This window comes from Bombina bombina, chromosome 7, assembly GCF_027579735.1.
Source record: "Bombina bombina isolate aBomBom1 chromosome 7, aBomBom1.pri, whole genome shotgun sequence".
NCBI classification, from domain to species: Eukaryota; Metazoa; Chordata; class Amphibia; order Anura; family Bombinatoridae; genus Bombina; species Bombina bombina.
Genome location: NC_069505.1, coordinates 460,944,617 through 460,962,697, shown reverse-complemented (window position 1 = coordinate 460,962,697; position 18,081 = coordinate 460,944,617). Strand labels below are relative to the sequence as shown.

Genomic DNA, 18,081 nt, shown 5'->3' with positions numbered 1-18,081 from the left:
GTGGTCCCTGAGAAATTGTGTAAAATGGACAAATATCTAGATGTCCCTGTATACACTGATTTCCGATCCCAAAGAGGGTGGCGGATATTGTGGATAGGGAGTGGGAGAGACCAGGTGTACCCTTTGTTCCCCCCTATCTTTAAGTAAATGTTCCCCATTACTGATCCCAGGCGGGACGCATGGCAGACGGTCCCTAAGGTAGAGGGGGCAGTTTCAACCCTAGCTAAGCGCACAACCATACCAATTGAAGACAGTTGTGCGTTCAAAGATCCTATGGATAAAAAATTAGAAGGTTTACTAAAGAAAATATTTGTTCAACAAGGGTTCCTTCTCCAACCTATTGCCTGCATTATTCCTGTAACTACTGCAGCGGCTTTCTGGTTTGAGGCGCTGGAGGAGTCGCTCCAGACGGAGACCTCATATGACGAAATTATGGATAGAATTAAGGTGTTAAAGCTGGCTAATTCTTTTATCACAGATGCCGCTTTTCAACTAGCTAAGTTAGCGGCGAAAAATTCTGGTTTTGCCATTATGGCGCGCAGAGCGCTTTGGCTTAAATCATGGTTGGCCGATGTGTCGTCTAAGACAAAGTTACTGAATATTCCTTTCAAGGGAAAGACACTTTTCGGGCCCGAATTGAAAGAGATTATTTCGGATATCACTGGGGGCAAGGGCCATGCCCTCCCGCAAGATAGGCTTTTTAAGGCTAAAAACAAGGCTAATTTTCGTTCCTTTCGCAACTTTAGGAGCGGTCCTGCTTCAACCTCTGCGACCGCAAAGCAAGAGGGTAACTCTTCACAGCCCAAGGCAACCTGGAAACCTTTGCAGGGCTGGAACAAGGGTAAACAGGCCAAGAAGCCTGCAGCTGCTACTAAGACAGCATGAAGGGGTAGCCCCCGATCCGGGACCGGATCTGGTAGGGGGCAGACTTTCTCTCTTTGCTCAGGCTTGGGCAAGAGATGTTCCAGATCCCTGGGCATTAGAAATTGTTGCTCAGGGGTATCTTCTAGAATTCAAGGACTCTCCTCCAAGGGGAAGGTTCCACATTTCTCGTTTGTCTTCAGACCAGACAAAGAAACAGGCGTTCTTACGCTGTGTAGAAGATCTTCTAAAGATGGGAGTGATACACCCAGTTCCAATTGCAGAATAAGGACTGGGCTTTTACTCAAACCTGTTTGTAGTTCCCAAAAAGGAAGGAACTTTCAGGCCAATCCTGGATCTAAAAATTCTAAACAAATTCCTCAGAGTTCCATCATTCAAAATGGAAACCATTCGGACAATCTTACCGATGATCCAGGAAGGTCAATATATGACTACCGTGGATTTAAAGGATGCATACCTACATATTCCTATCCACAAAGATCATCATCAGTTCCTAAGGTTCGCCTTTCTGGACACGCATTACCAGTTCGTGGCCCTTCCTTTCGGGTTGGCCACCACTCCCAGAATTTTCACAAAGGTGCTAGGGTCCCTTCTAGCGGTACTAAGACCGCGGGGCATTGCAGTAGCACCTTACCTAGACAACATCTTAATACAGACGTCGTCTTTTCACAGAGCCAAGGCTCATACGGACATTGTTCTGGCCTTTCTAAGGTCTCACGGGTGGAAGGTGAACGTAGAAAAAAGTTCTCTGTCCCCGCTCACAAGGGTTCCCTTCCTGGGAACACTAATAGACTCTTGAGAAATGAAAATATTTCTGACAGAGGTCAGGAAGTCAAAGTTTTTAACTACTTGCCGAGTTCTTCATTCCATTCCTCGGCCTTCTGTGGCTCAGTGCATGGAGGTAATCGGATTAATGGTTGCGGCAATGGACGTTGTCCCTTTTGCCCGAATTCATCTCAGACCACTGCAACTGTGCATGCTCAAACAGTGGAATGGGGATTATGCAGATTTGTCTCCTCAAATACAAATGGACCAGAAAACCAGAGACTCTCTTCTCTGGTGGTTGTCTCAGGATCACCTGTCTCAGGGAATGTGCTTCCGCAGACCGGAGTGGATCATTGTCACGACCGATGCCAGTATGTTAGGCTGGGGTGCGGTCTGGGAATCCCTGAAAGCTCAGGGCCTATGGTCTCGGGAAGAATCTCTTCTCCCGATAAACATTTTGGAACTGAGAGCGATATTCAATACGCTCCAGGCATGGCCTCAACTAGTGGAGGCCAAATTCATCAGATTTCAGTCGGACAACATCACGACTGTAGCGTCATCAGGGGGGAACAAAGAGTTCCCTAGTGATGAAGGAAGTAACCAAGATCATCAAATGGGTGGAGGATCACTCCTGCCACCTATCTGCAATTCACATCCCAGGAGTAGACAACTGGGAGGCGGATTTTCTAAGTCGCCAGACTTTTCACCTGGGGGAGTGGGAACTCCACCCGGAGGTTTTTGCTCAGCTGACCCAGCTATGGGGCATTCCAGAATTGGATCTGATGGCGTCCCGTCAGAACACCAAACTTCCCCTTTACGGATCCAGGTCCAGGGACCCCAAGGCGGCATTGATAGATGCTCTAGTAGCGCCTTGGTCCTTCAGTCTAGCTTATGTCTTTCCACCGTTTCCTCTTTTCCCTCGGCTAGTAGCCAGAATCAAACAGGAGAAGGCTTCGGTAATTCTGATAGCGCCTGCGTGGCCACGCAGGACTTGGTATGCAGACCTAGTGTACATGTCATCGGTTCCACCATGGAAGCTGCCCTCGAGGCAGGATCTTCTAATACAGGGTCCATTCAAGCATCCAAATCTAGTTTCTCTGCAACTGACTGCTTGGAGATTGAACGCTTAATTCTAGCTAAGCGTGGGTTCTCTGAATCAGTTATAGATCCAGGCCAGAAAGCCTGTCACCAGGAAAATTTACCATAAGATATGGCGGAAATATCTTTGTTGGTGTGAATCCAAGGGTTACTCGTGGAGTAAGATTAGGATTCCAATGATATTGTCTTTTCTCCAAGAAGGATTGGAGAAAGGATTGTCAGCTAGTTCCTTAAAGGGACAGATATCTGCTCTGTCTATCCTGTTACACAAGCGTCTGGCAGCAGTACCAGACGTTCAGGCGTTTGCACAGGCTCTAGTGAGAATCAAGCCTGTCTATAAACCTGTGGCTCCTCCATGGAGTCTGAATTTCTTTCTTTCAGTTCTTCAAGGGGTTCCGTTTGAACCTTTACATTCCATAGATATTAAGTTATTATCTTGGAAAGTTTTGTTTTTGGTAGCTATTTCTTCTGCTCGAAGAGTTTCAGAATTGTCTGCTTTGCAGTGTAATTCACCCTATCTGGTGTTCCATGCAGATAAGGTTGTTTTGCGTACCAAACCTGGTTTCCTTCCAAAAGTGGTTTCTAATAAGAATATTAACCAGGAAATGATTGTTCCTTCTCTGTGCCCTAATCCAGTTTCTAAGAAGGAACGACTGTTACACAATCTTGATGTGGTTCGTGCTTTAAAATTCTATTTAAAAGCAACTAAAGATCTCAGACAAACATCATCCTTGTTTGTTGTCTATTCTGGTAAGAGGAGAGGTCAAAAAGCGACTGCTACCTCTCTTTCCTTCTGGCTGAAAAGCATTATCCGATTGGCTTATGAGACTGCTGGATAGCAGCCTCCTTAACGAATTACCGCTCATTCTACCAGAGCTGTGGCTTCAACATGGGCTTTCAAGAATGAGGCTTCTGTTGAACAGATTTGTAAGGCAGCGGTCTTCACTGCATACTTTTGCCAAATTTTACAAATTCGATACTTTTGCTTCTTCGGAGGCTATTTTTGGGAGAAAGGTTTTGCAAGCAGTGGTGCCTTTTGTTTAGGTTACCTGACTTGTTCCCTCCCTTCATCCGTGTCCTAAAGCTTTGGTATTGGTATCCCACAAGGATGAATCCGTGGACTGGATACACCATGTAAGAGAAAACAGAATTTATGCTTACCTGATAAATTACTTTCTCTTACGGTGTATCCAGTCCACGGCCCGCCCTGGCATTTAAGTCAGGATAAAAAAATTTTCGTTTAAAACTACAGTCACCACTGCACCCTATGGTTTCTCCTTTTTCTCCTAACCGTCGGTCGAATGACTGGGGGGGCGGAGCCTGAGGGGGAGCTATATGGACAGCTCTGCTGTGTGCTCTCTTTGCCACTTCCTGTAGGGAATGAGAATATCCCACAAGTAAGGATGAATCAGTGGACTGGATACACCGTAAGAGAAAGTAATTTATCAGGTAAGCATAAATTCTGTTTTTCTGTCAGCGACTCTGGAGGAAGGCTCTCCAACAGGAGCGGGACTGTTTTGGAAAGGTCCTCCCCGCTGATACGGAAAGGTACTGGCTCCAGCTAGATTTACGAATGCCTTTCCTGGGAGAGCAGCCCAGGAAGGAACAGCTTACACGGACTGGTCCAGACAGAGATGGTGCTGGAGGATGGCTACCGAGCCCTCCAGTAGTATGCTATGCATGTGTGGTCATGGCTGGAGGAGGTCTACCCAACAGAGGGCTTTGGCGGCCCTGGATTACTATTTGAAAAGATGCTAAAGGACCCCGAATATGGGGATAAAACTGACGAAAGACTGGCTGAAATTCGCGGATACCAAGAGAGACTGTTGGATCTCTCGGGAGTGCCTTGGCTTGAAGCCGATCTGAATTTTATGATTGTCCAGGAATGGGAACTGGAAGTGGCATATGCAGAGCTGCTGGATCCCGATCAGCAATCTGGCTCAAAGCTTATGGTCTTGGACCAGGGGGCCACCCTAGCAGAAGCGCTGGCAACAGGGCAGAGATCCACCAGCCTCTGTCCAGCACCTGCAACAGCTCCAGGAAACCAGGGAGAGGAGGAAGTCATCCTCCCTCCCCTTACAGAGAACCCCTTGCTGGGAGAGATGGATGTCGATAACTCTCCCCAGCAGCAGAACCCCTTCCTGGGAGAGGAGACAGTCGGTCTCTCTCCCCAGCGGCAGAGCCATCCCATGGGAGCGGAGGTAGTCGTCCTCCCTCCCCGTAAACAGAACCCCTTCCCGGGAGAGGAGACAGTCTGTCTCTCTCCCCAGCGGCAGAGCCAGGAGCAGGGAGAGGAGACAGGCGGTCTCTCTCCCAAGCGGCAGAGCCATCCCCTGGGAGCGGAGGTAGTCCTCCCTCCCCATAAGCAGAACCCCTTCCTGGGAGAGGAGACAGTCGGTCTCTCTCCCCAGCAGCAGAGCCAGGAGCAGGGAGAGGAGACAGGCGGTCTCTCTCCCCAGCGGCAGAACCCCGTACAGGGAGCAGAGACAGCCGGTCTCCCTCCCCAGCGGCAGCACAGTTTCCCATGGAGCGGAGGTAGCAGACCTCCCTCCCCAGCGGTAGATCTCCTTCTCGGGAGAAAAGACAGACGGTCTCTCCCCTCAGTAGCTTGGCAGGGTCTCTACCCTTTTCTTGTCCCAGAGTATTTCTCACCGGGGGCAGGCGTTGCATTAGGCAAGGAGGATAAAAGCTTATACAGTTGGTGCCACATGTTTGGGCACCCTAGCTTTGCCTGCCCCACCAAGGAGCAACTTCCCCCTGGGGTGGGAATATAGCTGGGAAACCGGCACTAGCTTTTTTTGTGGGTGCGTCAGCCGGTACTAAACAGAGTGTCACAGAGAGAGGCAGTGTGGCCATGGAACTTAAGGACACTGGAACTTGTGGGACAGCAATTGTTTGGGAGCTGGCCTTAGCAAACTTGTTTGGGACTTTGCCTTATGGGACTATCCCTGCCCAGGGCGCAGGGTATAAATGCCAGCAGGAACCCCCCAGGATGCCCCAGGCTCAGGAGAGATGGGATAACCTCTCCTAGCAACCGAGAAGTGGAGGGCCACCGTTGGACATCCCCAGGCCGACCTGTTAAGGGTCTAGCCGGGTCTGCCGAACTGGAGGGGGGGAGATGTCACGGATCCTCAATATCCAATATAATCAACACTTCTTTAACAAAAAACGAATGTACTCCATTTTAAATAAATAAGTAGATTTGTCAGTGTCAATATCTGAGGAAGGATCTTCTGAATCAGATAGATCCTCATCAGAGGAGGATAATTCAGTATGTTGTTGGTTATCTGAAATTTCATCAACTTTATGAGAAGTTTTAAAAGACCTTTACATTTATTAGAAGGCGGGATGGCATACAAAGCCTTCTGAATAGAATTAGCAATACATTCTTATAAATTCACAGGTATATCTTGTACATTACATGTTAAAAGAACAGCAACAGGCAATGTACTATTACTGATGGACACATTCTCTGCATGTAAAAGTTTATCATAACAACTTATTACAAACCACAGCTGGAGATATAATCTCCACAAGACTACAACAAATGTACTTAGCTTTGGTAGAACTGTTATCAGTCAGCAGGGTTCCAACAGGGTTCCAACAGTGATTTCTGAGACAAATGTAAGAGAAAAAACAACATATAAAGCAAAATTATCAATTTCCTTATATGGCAGTTTCAGGAATGGGAAAAAATGCAAACAGCATAGTCCTCTGATAGAGAAAAAAGGCAAGAGGCATATAGGAATGGGGTTTAAAATAATGAAAATATTTGGCGGGAAGTATGAAGCACAAACAGAGAAAAAATTTTTGCGCTAACAACATCCGGAAATGACACACTCGCATCATTGAAGACGCAACCTTGTGAAAGGACTCAACGTCAACAAAGACGCCGGAAATGACGAAATTGCGTCATCAAACGTAACTTTGCGCCAAAAAAATCTTGCGCCAAAAATTATGCAATAAAGTTTGGCATTTTGCGCCCTCGCGAGCCTAATTCTGCCAGCAAATTTAAAATGACAGTCAATTGAAAAACTATACCCCAGGTAAGAAATACATTTTCCTAAAAAATGCATTTCCCAGATATGAAACTGACAGTCTGCAAAAGGAAATATACTGAAACCTAAATCATGGCAAATATAAGTACAATACATATATTTAGAACTTTATATAAATGCATAAAGTGCCAAACCATAGCTGAGAGTGTCTTAAGTAATGAAAACATACTTACCAAAAGGCACCCATCCACATATAGCAGATAGCCAAACCAGTACTGAAACAGTTATCAGTAGAGGTAATGGAATATGAGAGTATATCGTCGATCTGAAAAGGGAGGTAGGAGATGAATCTCTACGACCGATAACAGAGAACCTATGAAATAGATCTCCCGTGAGGAAAACCATTGCATTCAATAGGTGATACTCCCTTCACATCCCTCTGACATTCACTGTACTCTGAGAGGAATCGGGCTTCAAAATGCTGAGAAGCGCATATCAACGTAGAAATATTAGCACAAACTTACTTCACCACCTCCATAGGAGGCAAAGTTTGTAAAACTGAATTGTGGGTGTGGTGAGGGGTGTATTTATAGGCATTTTGAGGTTTGGGAAACTTTGCCCCTCCTGGTAGGATTGTATATCCCATACGTCACTAGCTCATGGACTCTTGCCAATTACATGAAAGAAAACTTAAATTATGCTTACCTAATCATTTTCTTTTGTTCTGACTTGGAGAGTCCACAGCTCCTCGTCCGCATTTTTTCTTTGGGGCGGCCGTCTACTTCATTTTGTATTCTTCTGGCACCTTTTTCACCCTGATATTTCTCCTACTGTTCCTTGTTCCCTCAGCAGAATGGCTGGGGGATGAGGGAAGTGGGAGAGGTATTTTAGCCTTTGGCTGGGGTGTCTTTGCCTCCTCCTGGTGGCCAGGTTCTGTATTTCCCAAAAGTAATAAATGCAGCTGTGGACTCTCCCCGTCAGAAGAAAAGAAAATGATCAGGTAAGCATAATTTAAGTTATTAGCCATTCCCCAGTTTAGCCTAACAACACAGTTATAATAATACACTTTTACCTCTGTGATTACCTTGTATCTAAGCCTTTGCAAACTGCCCTTTTATTTCAGTTCTTTTTACAGACTTGTATTTCAGGCAACCAGTGCTGACTCATAAATAACTACACGGGAGTTGGCATAATGTTATCTATATGACACACATGAACTAGCGCCTCTATGACACACACGAACTAGCGCTGTCTAGCTGTGAAAAGTTGTCAAAAAGCATTCAGATAAGAGGTTAGAAATTAGCATATGAGCCTACCTAAGTTTAGCTTTCAACAAAAAATACCAAGCGAACAAAGCAGATTTCATGATAAAAGTACATTGGAAAGCCCTATCTGAATCATGAAGTTTATTTTTACCTTTCCTTTTCATTTTTTTGTTTTGTTATGGTCATCATTTTGGGAAACACTTCAGCCAATAAATATCTGGTCACACTGCATTAAATGATCTGTAGATATAATTTTCAGGAGGTTCTTTGTCAACCCATGTAGGAATTTATCATTATAGATGACTATATTTTAACTCTCACGTTTCTTTAAAGGAATATCTTTGCTATAACACATATGCATTAAAGGTATTTGGTTTATCCTTAATAAATAATTGTTTTCTTCTTGAGGAGAGTCCACGGCTTCATTCCTTACTTGTGGAAATACAGAACCTTGCCACCAGGAGGAGGCGAAGACACCCCAGCCAAAGGCTCAAATACTCCCCCCACTTCCCTCATATCCCATTCATTCTTTGCCTTTTGTCACAGGAGGTTAGCAGAGAAGTGTCAGAAGATTCAGAGTAGTTCCTTATGAAGGGTATCTACCCTTCGGAATGGGACTGGAGTTTTAAGTAGTCTTGTCAGCCTCTGAGTGAGAGCATTGACGAAAGTTAGGGTCTGGAGATGCAGGGAGAGTCTTTCTGTGAAACCATCCAGACTCGTATTAACAGCTCCTAAGCAATCAGTGTTGACGAGTTTCACTGCCTGCTTTTATCTCTCAAGTCCATGTCAGGAGCGATGCTACAAGACTGTCACACTTGAGAGGCTGTGTTTCTGTTCCACAGCATAGATTCCGGTAAGATTGTTTCATTCTTTACAGATATGGTAACGCTAGAAGACAGGGTCACAGTGTGGCTCCTTTTAACTGTATGGAATCAAGGGATAATATCTCCTGATGGGGAGGGGGGATTATTGAACAGTGGGGATTAATCTTATAATTATTTATTTGATTTATACTGCGTTATGTGTGAGATGTTTTTTGAGGCTCATGGGCTGATGTTGGAACATACAGGTTACTTTCACTTTAGAACTGCGCAGCTTTACAGCTTGGCGCACATTTCCTTAGCGGAGGCGGTCCTAGGTTGTGCTCCATGTGACCCGGAGTGGTCGTAGTTTCACTTCCTATTCTCCGACTGTGCTGGTTATCAGAGAGAATCGGTTTACTCTGTGTGCCTGGGTTATAGGAGGTGGTGAGTGCCCCAGCCATTGGGGGTATAAAGGCATCATTTTTTATTTTATATAACGTTCGTTAATTGTTATATTAGGACATAGCCCATAGCTATGGAGGACTCTGACGTTTTAGAGGGTACTCCCTCTATACCTAAGACTAATGCCTGTTTATATTGTGAGGAGGCCAAGGTATATCCGCCCTCTCAATTATGTTCCACATGCCTAGAAAAAGTGATTATGTCAAAAAAAGTTAACATGTTTGATACCACTGAGCCTTCCACCTCTGAGGGGTCCCCGTCCTGTGAGGTGTATATCCTGCTTTCATCTCCTAATACACATGCAGTTTCCCATAGCACGACTGATCCTCCATCTGGAGGGGGCCTTTTACCTCCAGACTTCATTGCACAGTTACAAATGGCGGTGTCTGCGACCATTAGTGCTTTACCTCGCCCTGCTAAGCGCAAGCAAAAGGTCAAATATTGCTATCCTTCCCAGGGGTTATCATCTAGTTTATTGACTATAGCTGATAGACGGTTATCTGATGATGAAGTTCTTTCTGATACTTCAGAGTGTGAACTTTCTGGGTCTGAATTGGCTGCAGAGGAACCAGATTTTAGATTTAGGATGGAGCACTTGCACTTTCTTTTAAAGGAAGTTCTAGCTACCTTAGAGGTTCCAGAGGCAAAACTGCCGGAAGAATCTTTAATTCCTAAACTGGATAGAGTTTACGAGGACAGGGTTGTTCCTCAGACTTTCCCTGTTCCTGTAAATATGGCAAACAGTATTAAAGGGACAGTCAAGTAAAAAAAAAACTTTCATGTTTCAAATAAGGCATGTAATTTTAAACAACTTTCCAATTTTACTTTTATCACCAATTTTGCTTTGTTCTCTTGGTATTCTTAGTTGAAAGCTAAACCTAGGAAGGCTCATATGGTAATTTCTAAGCCCTTGAAGGCCGCCTCTAATCACATGCTTTTGTATTTGCTTTTCACAACAGGGGAGAACTAGTTCCTGTAAGCCATATAGATAACATTGTGAGCACGCCTGTGAATTGTGGCAGACACTGCACTAATTGGCTAAAATGAAAGTCAATAGATAATAAATAAAATGTCATGTGATCAGGGGGCTGTCAGAAGATGTTTAGATACAAGGTAATCACAGAGCTAAAAGGCATATTAATATAACCGTGGTGGCTGTGCAAAACTGGGGAATGGGTAATAAAATGATTATCTATCTTTTAAAACAACAAAAATTCTGGTGTTGACTGTCCCTTTAAGAACGAATGGGAGAGGATTGGTTCTTCCTTCTTCCCATCGTCTGCCTTTAAGAAACTGTTCCCGGTCCCAAACTCTCAACTGGAGTTGTGGAGTTCCGTCCCTAAGGTGGATGGCGCTGTCTCCATGCTTGCAAAACGCACTACTATCCCACTGGAGGATAGCTTGTCATTCAAAGAGCCCATGGATAAAAATAGGGAAACTCTGTTAAGAAAGATGTTTCAACATTCAGGATATTTATTTCAACCTGCGGCGGCAGTTGCTGGTGTGACTCATCAGAATTAATCGAGGTGGAAGGTCCCCTCAATATTATTCTTGATAGAATTAAGGGTCGCTAATTCTTTTATTTGTGATGCAAATATGCAAATTAATCGTTTAATTGCCAAAACTGCTGGGTTTCCAAGTCCAGACTCCTTTCCCTTCCATTTAAGGGTAAGATTTTGTTTGGTCCAGGACGGTTACAGGGGACAAGGGGGCCTTTCTACCGCAAGACAAAAAGAACAGGTCTAAGGGACAATCTAATAATGTTCGTTCCTTTTGTTCTGAAAAATCCCAGCTCCTGCAATCCTCCGCTAAGACCGAGCAACCTAAGACTTGGAAGCCGGCTCAGTCCTTGAATAAGTCCAAGCAGATCAAGAATCCCCCTGAGACTAAATCAGCATAAAGGGGGTCGCCCCCGGTCCGTCTATGGACAGGTAGGGGGCAGACTTTTGCTCTTCTCAGAAGCTTGGTTCAGGGATGTGCAGGATCCTTGGGTCCTGGAGGTAATTTCTCAGGTTTAGAGAATTGGGTTCAAGTCTCTTCCACCCAAGGGCAGATTGCTTCTCTCAAATCTGTCATCCAAACCAGAAAAGGGGGATGCCTTTCTGGGAGCATTCGGGATCTGTCCTCCTTAGGAGTCATTGTCCCGGTTCCCATAGAAGAACAAGGCTTGGGATAATACTCAAACCTTTTCGTGGTCCCAAAGAAGGAGGGAACTTTCACCCCGATTCTGGACCTAAAGTGCTTAAACAAGTTTCTGAATGTCCCCTCGTTCAAGATGGAGACGATAAGGTCTATCCTTCCCTTAGTTCAGAAGGGACAGTTCATGACCACTATAGATCTGAAGGATGCTTACCTTCATGTCCCAATCCACTGGGAACACTTTCAGTTCCTAAGGTTTGCCTTCCTGGACCAGCACTTCCAGTTTGTTGCTCTTCCGTTTGGCCTAGCTACTGCCCCAAGAATTTTCACAAAGGTTTTGGGGGCTCTATTTATCATGGCCAGAACCCAGGGCATTGCAGTAGCACATTACTTGGACGATATTCTGTTACAAGCACCATCCTTTTGTCTAGCGGAAGAACATTTGGAATCTCTTCTCTCTCTTCTTCGATCCCATGGATGGAAGATAAACTTAGAAAAGAGTTCTCTTATTCCAAGCACCAGGGTAGAATTCCTGGGCACTTTAATAGACTGTCTAGTCATGAGGATATTTATTTTAGACCAGAGACACTGCAAGCTGGCTTTGGCATGTTTTGCCCTCCGGACCTCCTCAAGGCCCTCTGTGGCGCAGTGTATGGAGGTGATTGGTCTCATGGTGTCCAGCATGGACATAATTCCCTTTGCCAGGTTCCGTCTCAGACCGTTATAGCTGTGCATGCTAAGACAGTTGAACAGCAATCATTCGAATCTGTCTCAGCAGATCTCTCTGGACAACCAGTCGAGAGAATCGCTCTCTTGGTGGCTCTGTCCAGATCACCTGTCCCGAGGGACATCCTTTTTAAGACCATCTTGGGTGAGTCTCTCAGGATGGGGAGCAGTTTGGGGAGCCAAGAAGGCTCAGGGCCTTTGGTCTCGGGAGGAGAGTTTTCTTCCGATCAACATTCTGGAACTTCAAGCAATCTTCAATGCTCTAAAGGCTTGGCCCCCATCTGGGTTTGTCCCAGTTTATCAGATTCCAATCAGACAATATCACCTCAGTGGCTTACATCAACCACCAGGAAGGAATGAGGAGCTCCCTAGCAATGAGGGAGGTATCTGGAGGCCCACAGTTGTTCGCTGTCAGCGATCCACATTCCGGGGGTGGACAACTGGGAAGCGGATTTTCTCAGCAGACAATCCTTTCATCTGGGGGAATGATCTCTCCATCCCAAGTTGTTTGCGGAGATATGCAACAGGTGGGGAACTCCGGAGATAGATCTCATGGCGTCCCGTCTTAATACCAAGCTACCCAGGTATGGGTCGAGATCCAGGGATCCTCAGGCGGAGCTTGTAGATGCATAAGTGGTGCCTTCAGTCTAATATACCTTTTTCCGCCATTACCTCTCCTTCCTCGAGTAGTGGCCCGCATCAAGCAGGAGCAGGCATCAGTGATACTGATTGCTCCATCGTGGCCGCGAAGGATGTGGTTTGCGTATCTAGTGGGGATGTCGTCATCTCCTCCATGGAAGTTACCTTGTCACAGGGATCTGCTGGAACAAGGTCCTTTTGTTCATCAAAATCTAGATTCTCTGAGGCTGACTGCATGGAGATTGAACGCTTAGTCCTAGCCAAGAGATGTTTCTCTGAGAGAGTTATTGATACTCTCATTCAAGCTTGTAAGCTAGTTACTTGTCACATCTATCATAAGGTGTAGAGGACCTACTTATTCTGGTGTGAAGAACAGGGATTGCCCTGGCATAAGGTCAGGGTTTCTAGGATTCTTTCCTTTCTCCACGATGGTCTGGAGAAGGACCTTTCTGATAGCTCCCTTAAGGGACAGATTTCGGCCCTATCTGTTTTAATGCACAAGAGGCTCGCTGAGCTCCAGATATTCTGTCTTTTGTTCAGGCTCTGGCTAGAATCAGGCCTGTGTTTAGAGCTAGCACTCCTCCTTGAAGTTTAAATCTTGTTCTTAAAGTTTTGCGGAAGGCTCCGTTTGAGCCTATGCATGTAGTCGACATTAAATTACTGTCTTGGAAGGTTCTTTTTCTACTGGCTATTGCTTCGGCGCGCAGAGTCTCTGAAATGACCGCCTTACAATGTGAGCCTCCTTACCTAGTATTTCATGCTGATAAGGCTTTTCTTCGTACTGGGTTAGGTTTTCTTCCTAAGGTCGTTTCAGATCGCAACATCAATCAGGAGATTGTGGTTACTTCATAATTTGGATGTGGTTCGGGCCTTGAAGTTCTATCTTCAGGCTACGAAGGATACTTCTTCTGTTTCTTGTCTTTTCTGGGAAGTATAGGGGGCAGAAGGCCTCATCCACTTCCTTATCTTTTTTGGTTGAGGAGCATTATTCGCTTAGCTTATGAGGCTGCGGGACATAAGCCTCCTCAGAGAATTAAGGCTCATTCAACTAGAGCAGTGGCTTTCTCTTGGGCCTTCAAGAATGTTTTTGCTTCGGCTGAAGTAGCTTTTGGGCTAAAGGTTTTGCAGGCTGTGGTGCCCTCAGAATAGGCTCTGCCTCCTTTTTTGTCCTCCGGTTCATTCAGTGTCCTCTGGAGCTTGGGTATATGTTTCCCACAAGTAAAGAATGAAGCTGTGGACTCTCCTCATATTAAGAAGGAAAACATAAATTATGCTTACCATATAATTTCCTTTCCTTCTGTATGTGGATAGCTTACGGCCTCTGCCCGTATTCTCCGATGGGCGGACCTTAATTTTTTTTTGTTCTTCTGGCACCATTAATACCCTGATATTTCTCGTACTGTTCCTTGTTCCCTTGGCAGAATGTCTGGGATATGAGGGAAGTGGGGGAGGTATTTAAGCCTTTGGCTGGGGTGTCTTTGCCTCCTCCTGTTGGCCAGGTTCTGTATTCCCACAAGTAAGGAATGAAGCCGTGGACTCTCCTCATACAGAAGGAAAGGAAATTATCTGGTAAGCATAATTTATGGGGGGGGGTTTTGTTAAAATTGTTTTACTTAAAGTATTGTTTGTGAAATTCCTATATTTTATACTTATAATTATATACTATACATTATGGTGGTTATTTTACTGATGAACAATTATAAGATGTCAAGGAGTCCATAGAAATATTCCCTAGTCTCCTGTAAACTGCTCTTAAAGGGACAGTACACAGTAAAATTGTTTTTCCATTAATGTATTTTAAATGACTTGTTATACCAACTGCAGAGTATAAAATATTTGAGAAATTCAATTTTCATGCTTATTTGTGTATATGAAGTAGCTGATTTTGTGCTTTGAAACCACAGCCTATTACAATGGGTTGAACTTAAAGGTGATAACAGATCTCATTATGTTCTAAGTTTGTGTAAACAGACTTGCTTCCTTATCTTTTATTTGGCTGGAACACCAAAGCTCAATACATAGAGAGAACTATGGAAATTTTATTACTTAACTATCCTGCATCCCACTGAGAGTGTAATCTCTTCTGCTGGCTGTGTATACTTAGGCTATTCAATAGCCTATACTCCAGTATTAATTTGTTCAGTATAGGTGGTGATACCACAGGCTAAATCAGCTATTTCAAATGCTGAAATAGGAGTAAAGGAGCTACTTGTAACCAATTTAATACATTCTAGCAGGTTAAAAGGATCATTGGGAATAATTTAAAGGGGAGAAATATTTTGGGTGAACTGTCTCTTAGTATGGTGTCTAGCGAATTGTATATGGTCATTGCCCCTCCCCATGTAGTAGACAATAAAAAAAATAATTTGCTTGAATTTTAAAAATTAACCCAGTTAGAGAGACCAGTTAAAATATAAAAAAAAGAAACATATTTGTGACATTGATAAATTAACATTGCTTTTGCTTTATTTCTGTCCAACAGGTAGATACAGAGACTATGATAACCCTAGTTTGAATCTTCAAAATCTAAGAAATCATGATGGAAATGTATGTTTTATCCAGAAAAAAAGTCATACAGACAAGAAAGCGTTTTCATGTTTGGAATGTGGGAAATCTTTTACTCAAAAACCGCATCTTATTACTCATCAGAAGATTCATACAGGAGAGAAACCATTTTCATGTCCTGATTGTGGGAAATGTTTTACTCAGAAATCGAATCTTATTACTCATCAGAAAACTCATACAGGACAGAAAGAATTTTCTTGTTCAGAATGTGGAAAATGTTTTTCTCTGAAATTAACTCTTATTAATCATCAGAAGATTCATACAGGGGAGAAAGCCTTTTCATGTTCTCATTGTGGAAAATGTTTTACTCAGAAATCAAATCTTGTAACTCATCAGAAAACTCATACAGGGGAGAAAGCATTTTCATGTTTTCAGTGTGGAAAATGTTTTCCACTGAAATCACATCTTATTGTACATCAGCAAATTCATACAGGAGAGAAAGCATTTTCATGTTCTGAATGTGGGAAATGTTTTACTCAAAAATCAACTCTTATTACTCATCAGAAAATTCATGCTGGAGAGAAAAAATTCTCATGTTCAGTATGTGGGAAATGTTTTACTATGAAATCGTATCTTATTACTCATCAGAAAACCCACACAAAAGAGAAAGCATTTATATGTTCAGAATGTGGGGAATGTTTTACTCGGGAATCGCATCTGATTAGACATCAAGCCTTTCATACAGGAGAGAAAGCATTCTCATGTTCCGAATGTAGGAAATGTTTTACTCGCAAATCATATCTTATTACTCATCAGAAAATCCATACAGGAGAGAAAGCCTTTTCATGTTCTGAATGTGGGAAATCTTTTACTCAAAAATCACATCTAATTACTCATCAGAAAATTCATGCAGGAGAGAAAGAATTTTCATGTTCTGAATGTGAGAAAAGTTTTACTCGGAAATCAACTCTTCTTGCGCATAAAAAAATTCATACAGGAATAAATGAAATTGATCTACAAATTGTGACTGTTTAGAACTATGTATACTTCTGAGAACCCTTGTGAAGGCTACCTTCCAATTTATTTTTGTTATCTAATTTGTTGAAGAAACAGTAATGCACATGAGTGAGTCAATAATATGAGGCATATATATTCATCCACCAAGCCACAGCTACTGGTGCTACATAGGCATGCTTTTCAACAAAAGATACCAAGATAATGGAAAGTTGTTTAAAATTGCATGCTCTATCTAAATCATTACAAAAAAGTTGTTTCACATCCCTTTAAGCCCAGTAATTTTGTAAAACCCCTGGCAGGGAGCATAGCTCATTTAGAAGTTCTCTCAGTTTAGAAAAACAATGTTAAATTCTATAGATTTAAACTCTGTTCAAGCTAATCAAGTATATATTGCTGGCTGTCTCCGGGCTGTTGATTGTTAACTGTGCCTTAAGGCTACAATTCTAAGTTTCTTTTCACCCGGTGCCTGAGAAGTTATTTTACTGTTGATGATAACAGATCAGAAGAACTAAATGTACAAGTATGTTTGTTTTACTTGGTCACACTTCGCCAGTTTATGTGTTTCAGCAGTTTCACTGGTTTAAATGAGCAGTGTTTAGTAAATGTGAGTACTCGGATCTGGCTGTGATTTGCAGCTCTGCACTACATACTTTGCCTACTAAACTGGTGCTGAAGATCTGTTCTACATTGTTGTATCTGTTATCAATTACACATATGATTTTATAATACCTGTATATCTGTTTTGTTTGTTTTCTTAGTTAAAACATGAGGTGAACAACATTTTTTGACATAAATGCTCAATTTCTAAATAAAAACTCACTTTTAAATCTCAGAATTACGCTCTCTTCTGATTGGCTGGAACATGTTTATTTGAATGGTTCTGTTATAGCTGAATATTGCTGGAGTCTCCATACTGATTTCTAGTCGCTTTCAGTACCCAGGAACACCAAGCTGATTGCCTGACTGCTAATCCAAAATAACATTTAATGGCTGCTAAATTTGGCAAACTGTTCCTCAGGTGTTTTCTAATGACCAGAAATACCATTGTCCTCATCGAAGGTATAAGGGCGTTATTGATTCATGATATCAAACGAAAGCTTTCCTTTCATTCTGTTGGCTGATTTGTTTTTGGGCTGCAAAATAGCTGAATGCATTTTCAGGGCAATTTGTAGATTAGATTTTGTTTTATAGTATTTTTTTATTTTGGGGGGGGTGGTTTAAAGGGACATTATACACTTCTTTGTTTTTTCTTTGCATAAATGTTTTGTAGATTATTTATATAGCCCATATAAACATGGATAGTTTTGCTTATTTTTAAATAACATTGCTCTGATTTTCAGACTCATAACCAAGCCCCAAAGTTTAAGGAGAATACTGACATATACCTACACCAGCTTGCTTTTGTTTGTGTAAAGCGTCTTTTCATATGCAAAGGGAGGTGGGAGTGTCTGATATTTCCCACTTGCAGTGGGTGTTCCAGTAACCTTTTTTAACAGAGCTAAACTGGGAGCTTCTAAGTAAGTTTTTTAACTGTTTTATACTGGATTTTTATATCCGTATCTGTGCATATTATTCTTTATAGTAGTGTCTATTACATGCAGTTCTATGAAAATTGGTGTATACTGTCCCTTTAATGTTAGAGGGCTAATGTTTTGTATTTAAAAATGGACTGCAATTGATTTAGGGCAATGCCCTAAAAAATGCCAATTTAAGGGCTATTTGTAATTTAGTTTTAGAATAGTTTTTAAGTTTTTATTTTGGGGTATTGGAAAAGGCTTAAAT

At 42.9% G+C, this 18,081-nt stretch overlaps 1 protein-coding gene across 1 annotated transcript in view; it reads left to right on the top strand.

Moving 5' to 3' along the window:
• The window catches only part of LOC128666725 (zinc finger protein OZF-like), a 75,313-nt gene extending 58,179 nt beyond the window's left edge, over positions 1-17,134 (top strand). The window contains exon 6 of the mRNA XM_053721474.1: positions 15,260-17,134. Coding sequence (XP_053577449.1) covers positions 15,260-16,317 — 1,058 coding nt within the window. The 3' untranslated portion in view covers positions 16,318-17,134. The remainder of the gene's footprint in view (positions 1-15,259) is intronic.
• Positions 17,135-18,081: the final 947 nt, after the last annotated feature.